General features: G+C 37.8%; 1 protein-coding gene across 1 annotated transcript in view; it reads left to right on the top strand.

Moving 5' to 3' along the window:
• The window catches only part of LOC101848592 (glutamine--fructose-6-phosphate aminotransferase [isomerizing] 2), a gene marked incomplete in the record, with an annotated part of 50,042 nt that overhangs the window by 22,835 nt on the left and 22,207 nt on the right, over positions 1–5,000 (top strand). Inside the window, 4 exon segments of the mRNA XM_035970246.1 lie at positions 728–836; positions 1,669–1,832; positions 3,492–3,685; positions 4,511–4,631. Coding sequence (XP_035826139.1) covers positions 728–836; positions 1,669–1,832; positions 3,492–3,685; positions 4,511–4,631 — 588 coding nt within the window.

Below are 5,000 nucleotides of genomic sequence, written 5' to 3'. Positions count from 1 at the left end.
GGGTTTTTTTTACAACGGCATGCATAACAGTCAATGATATCTCAACCAAGTTGTGGGTTCCTTAAGAGTGGTTTTTCATATCTCTGAGAACTAACAAAAGGTCTTTTGAAGCCTTTTTGGGGTGTTATTTTTAATCTTAAGTCTTACCTTTCAGGCTTCTGTGTACAGGAGATGGATGGCAATGTGTTTTGTTCTCTTTCACTGTCTTGTTCACAATCAGTGTACAAAGACTTCATGCTTACCCAGTTACTTAACTTAATCTTTATTCAAATTAATTTGTTGTTAGCTATCCAAAAAACAGGTGGGCTTTCACCCTCTGTCTCAAATTAGTATGAATTAAAACCTTTGCTTTTGTTCAGTTTGTATGATGTAAGACTATGGTGTGGATGATCCTGGTTTGAATCCTTAATGGGTAATTTTTCAGTTTAGGTTGTCTTTCGAGTTTTCACGGTTACCAGCCTACTTGGTTTTGTCCTATTGGAGATGGAAGTTGAATTTGGAGTTCTTCCTTCTTAAATAACCTTACAGTTCTGAAAGCGTTTGTTAAACCCATTCAATTACTAACCACAAAATCTAAAATGAACAATTCTGTTACATTTTAGTCTTAACCATTGGTGTTGAGAGCAAGGATAATTTTTTTGAAAAGAAAGTTGTTTTGTCTCCAAGCAAACTTCTAAGGAATATGTGTGAGGTGGGAACCTGGCATACATTACATTTGTATCCTCAGATCACCGGGGTTTCCTGGGAGGAAGTCAAGGTAGAAAGGATGAGGAGACGGAGTACCACCCAGCCGGTCCTCACAAGGAGATTGAATATTTTTTTGCTTCTGACGCTAGGTAGGAATTCTTAGCTCAGAGAATTAAAAGTTTGCTCACAGCAGTACATTATATTTCTTATATTATGCGGTAGATTGATTGTGCTACTAGTAGGTTCTACATCTTATCTTTCCCCTTTGCTGTTCCTGTGTATCTGTCTTACTTTTTCCCTACACTAAATAAACATACTTTTTCCTTGTACTAAATGACCATTATTGTGTCAGTGTGCTTTTTTGAAAGTTCATGTTAACATGCCTTTTCTTTTTATCTTTCTTTAATGGTCAGCATGGATAAAATTGGACTTTTAATTGCCACCACATTTGTGTTGTCTTTTTCTTTCATTTATGGAATTCTGAATTCACTTCCCTTCTATCATGTAGATTATTGATGGACGCCTCTGGAAAGTCTTATTTTTTTACTTTCCTTCTTTTGTTTCAGTCTAAATGTCCTTCTTTTTTCCAAATACTAATTGGCCATTATTGTTTTGATGTGTTTGTCCTTGACTCAAACAAACCATTGCATTTTTCTCAACCTTATACATGTTGTGGGTGGCTGGAGAGTGCCCCTGGTAGGCCCAACTTCTTTTCTCCCTCATGTTGTTTCTGTTTGTCTGTCTATCCCCCTGATTAAATGGCGGTTTTTGTGTCATTGTACTTCTGTTTACTCTAGCTGAAAATTAAACTGAACTTGTAACAGGAACAGGTGGGGGCGCGCCATTGGTAAGTCTTTCTTCTTTAGTCTCTATTTTGTTTGTGTCTGTATGTTTTGCATTTTCTCAGCAGTAAATAACTATTATCATGTTGATATCCATCTCTTTTAATTCAAACGAACCATCCCATCTGTCTCGAAACAGTGCCTTCATTGAACATACCAACCAAGTTATCTTCCTTGAGGAGAATGATGTGGCTGCTGTGCACGAGGGTGTGCTCAACATTCACCGCGTCTCTCGCACTCTGGACGAAGCTACATATCGGGAAGTCATCACACTTAAGATGGAAATTGAGCAAATCATGAAAGGTAAGTGGAAATAGAAGAATAATCATGCCTTTGAGAATGAGAGAAGTCGATCTTCACTTTTATTCAAAGTAGAAATTATCACAAACATGGAATAAAATAAAGCTCTGTGTAATCCTTTCTTCAGAGATAAGTATAACTCCTGAGAAATTATTTTAATGAGTTCTTTCATTGTTGATAAAGCTGTGTCCAGTAATTCATTGCTCTAAATTTTTTAAAAACAAATCGAATTTAATCCATACTGTACAAAGTGGAGTTTAGACCATTCTTTTTCCGACAGGCACCAGTACATTGATCGCACTAGCCTTCAGAAGATTTATTGAGAGAAAGTGTTTTCTTTTCGGTGTATTATATTACGAAGCTCAGTTGATAGGACTGATTGTTTTGCTGGAAAAGAATTATGCATGGCTGGTTGGGTTTGAGGCTTCATTCATCTTTTTACATGTAGTCAGATCAAAACTTTTTTATGTGTCACTTTGTTGATCTGTTCAGTAAGTAGTTGCCAAAGGTACAGAGTACATATACTAGCTCAGTGGTGTGGTCTGTTTTTTTGTTTTTTTAATACTTTTTGTCACTGTTACTATTTCTCTAGTCTACTAGCGAATGGATAGAGGGTGCCACTCATAACACCTGCTTCTTTTCCTTCAATCTGTTGTATATGTTTATCTTGCTTTTACCCTGAACTAAATTGTTTTAGTACTTGTTGCTTGTTGCCTGTTCAGCCCCTTTCATTCACAGCAGTGTGAGGGTTCGGGTGTTTGGAGGGCTCCACTAGTTGGTCCTTCTTTTCTTTCCTTTTGTTATGTCTGCCTGTCTACCTTGCATTGTCCATGCATTAAATGGCTTTTTACTTGTAGATGGGCTTTTCTTTACACAAACTAAAAACTGAAAGGCTGAGGACACCATCGCCTCATTTGGTATCTTGCCAGACTATAGTGCAAATGACTTCAACTAGAAGTTCTCGAACTTACCTTATTGTGAGAACTTTTAAGGTTGCTCCGTGCATTTGGCTCAAACCTGTCGGAGATGGAAGTTAGTTTTGGAGCTCTTAAATAACCTTACAGGTTTTTAAAGGGGAGTTAAACCCACGCTGTGCCATACCCACCAATACAGTCTCCATACTTCTCCGTTTTCCGTTTCGTCATTCCGTGCATTTCTGCTAAATATCTTCACCCCGCTATACCTGACAACGCCTTCTTAACCTCTCCATTTTTCCAGTGCTGTGCACTGTTCATTTATTGTCGTTTTCCATTAGTACTGTTTCAACTCATGGATAATTTGAGGGTATCACTGGTTGGTCCTACTTCTTTTTCTTTCCTTCTGTTGCTTTTATCTGTCAACTTGGGTTTAAAAAAAACTGTACTTAATGAAATGGATGTTACTGTGTTGATATGCTTGTCTTTACTCAAGCAAACAAAACAAACAAACAGTACCATCTGTCCATCATTTTATGGAATGCACTCTTAATCTTAAACTCATCCTTTTTGAGGTCTCCTTTCCATTACCCCGCAGTGCCTTGTTAATTTATCATCTTTATTTCTAAATATTGTTTCGAACTGGGTCAAAAGCAGCCTACCTCATAAATGACCTAAACTGTGTGGATTGGAATATAAAACAATCACAAAAAAAAATATTTTTCAATGTTCTGAATTTCTTCTGTAGGAAGTTTCAGCTCCTTTATGCAGAAGGAGATCTTTGAACAGCCCGAGTCTGTGGTGAACACCATGCGAGGCCGCGTCAACTTTGAGACCAACACTGTCATACTGGGCGGCATCAAAGACTACATGAACGAGATCCGTCGCTGTCGCAGGCTTCTGTTCATCGCTTGTGGCACCAGCTATCACAGTGCTATAGCGGTAAGGGAAATGGGTCGAATGTCATGTTTGAATCGAGTCATTATCTTTTATATGTTATAAATTTTTTGGAAACAGATGAGAATTAAGCCAAGTTATGTTCTAAATGGAAGTAAAATAGTCCATTTTTATGCAGAGCATAGGCAGCACTGTAAGCGTTATTTGTAAAGTAATAAATAACAAAAGATCAAACCCTTGTTATGGGTTTATTATCTATCAACTCCTTTGATATTTATCAGTGCTTCCAAACTTCTGTATTTTTACGTGAATCTATACAAGAAGACGAAGACTGGTGAAACAAGACAAACTCTCAGCGGAAGAATGAGTGTTATGTGTTGTTGGCAATTTGATCAAACAGGCTATGAAGTGCCGTTTTCAATCCTCTAAGAGAAAAAAATTTCAATTTTTTTTAAGCTTCGGCTCCTGAACCCCCATAGGAATGCTATCTTTGGACCCCGCTAGCCCTCAGACCTCCCCCCACGATAGAAGTTTCCTTACTTTTCTGCTCTGTGTGTCAGAAGCACTGATTTATTTACTAAGAGTATTTCTTCTTTCTGGGATGCTGTCTCCTACATGCCATGGGTTAGCCCTGACAAGCACAGTTGAAACAGCCTTTTTAAACTGTCTCATTTGTGTAAATGGGGTAGATTGAAATAATTACAATTAAAAAAAATAATTCTGTTGTTGTATGCCTTTAATCATTTATTATTTTTGAAGTCTCAGTGCGTCTTTTTCAGGCCATGATTTGATATTTAATTTCCTATTTTATTGCGTTTTTATAATTTCTGCTTATTGGTTGTTTCATTTATTTATTTCTTCTTCTCTCAGACTCGTCAGTTGATTGAGGAACTGACAGAGCTTCCTGTCATGGTGGAGCTAGCCAGCGACTTTCTGGATCGCAACACGCCGGTCTTCAGAGATGACGTTGTTTTCTTCATCAGTCAGTCAGGTCAGATTTGTTATTGTCTTCTTTTGTGTTCGTTGGTTTGAGGGCTACAGTAGCAGGTCCTACTTTATTTTACTTATCTCCCTGTCGTGTTTAGCTGTCTGTCTTGGCTTTTCCCTGCTCTAAATGGCTTCCCAGGCAGGTCCTACTTTTCTTCTTATTCCTCTGTTGTTTCTTTCTGTCAGCATTGCTTTATTTAGTGGTTGAAAGGACTGTTATTGTGTTATTGTTTCTATGTGCCTTACTTTTTCACCGGGTGAGGATTGTCGTGTCCATGTCCTTTTTTCCTCAGTCACATCGTGCCTTGAACCTTTTCACATTTATCCATATCAGTTCCTGGCAGAATGTGGCAGTAATAATGATAATAATGAT

The sequence above is a fragment of the Aplysia californica genome, unplaced genomic scaffold (genome assembly GCF_000002075.1).
Source record: "Aplysia californica isolate F4 #8 unplaced genomic scaffold, AplCal3.0 scaffold00241, whole genome shotgun sequence".
Lineage (NCBI taxonomy): Eukaryota > Metazoa > Mollusca > Gastropoda > Aplysiida > Aplysiidae > Aplysia > Aplysia californica.
This window is presented reverse-complemented; position numbering and strand designations above follow the sequence as displayed.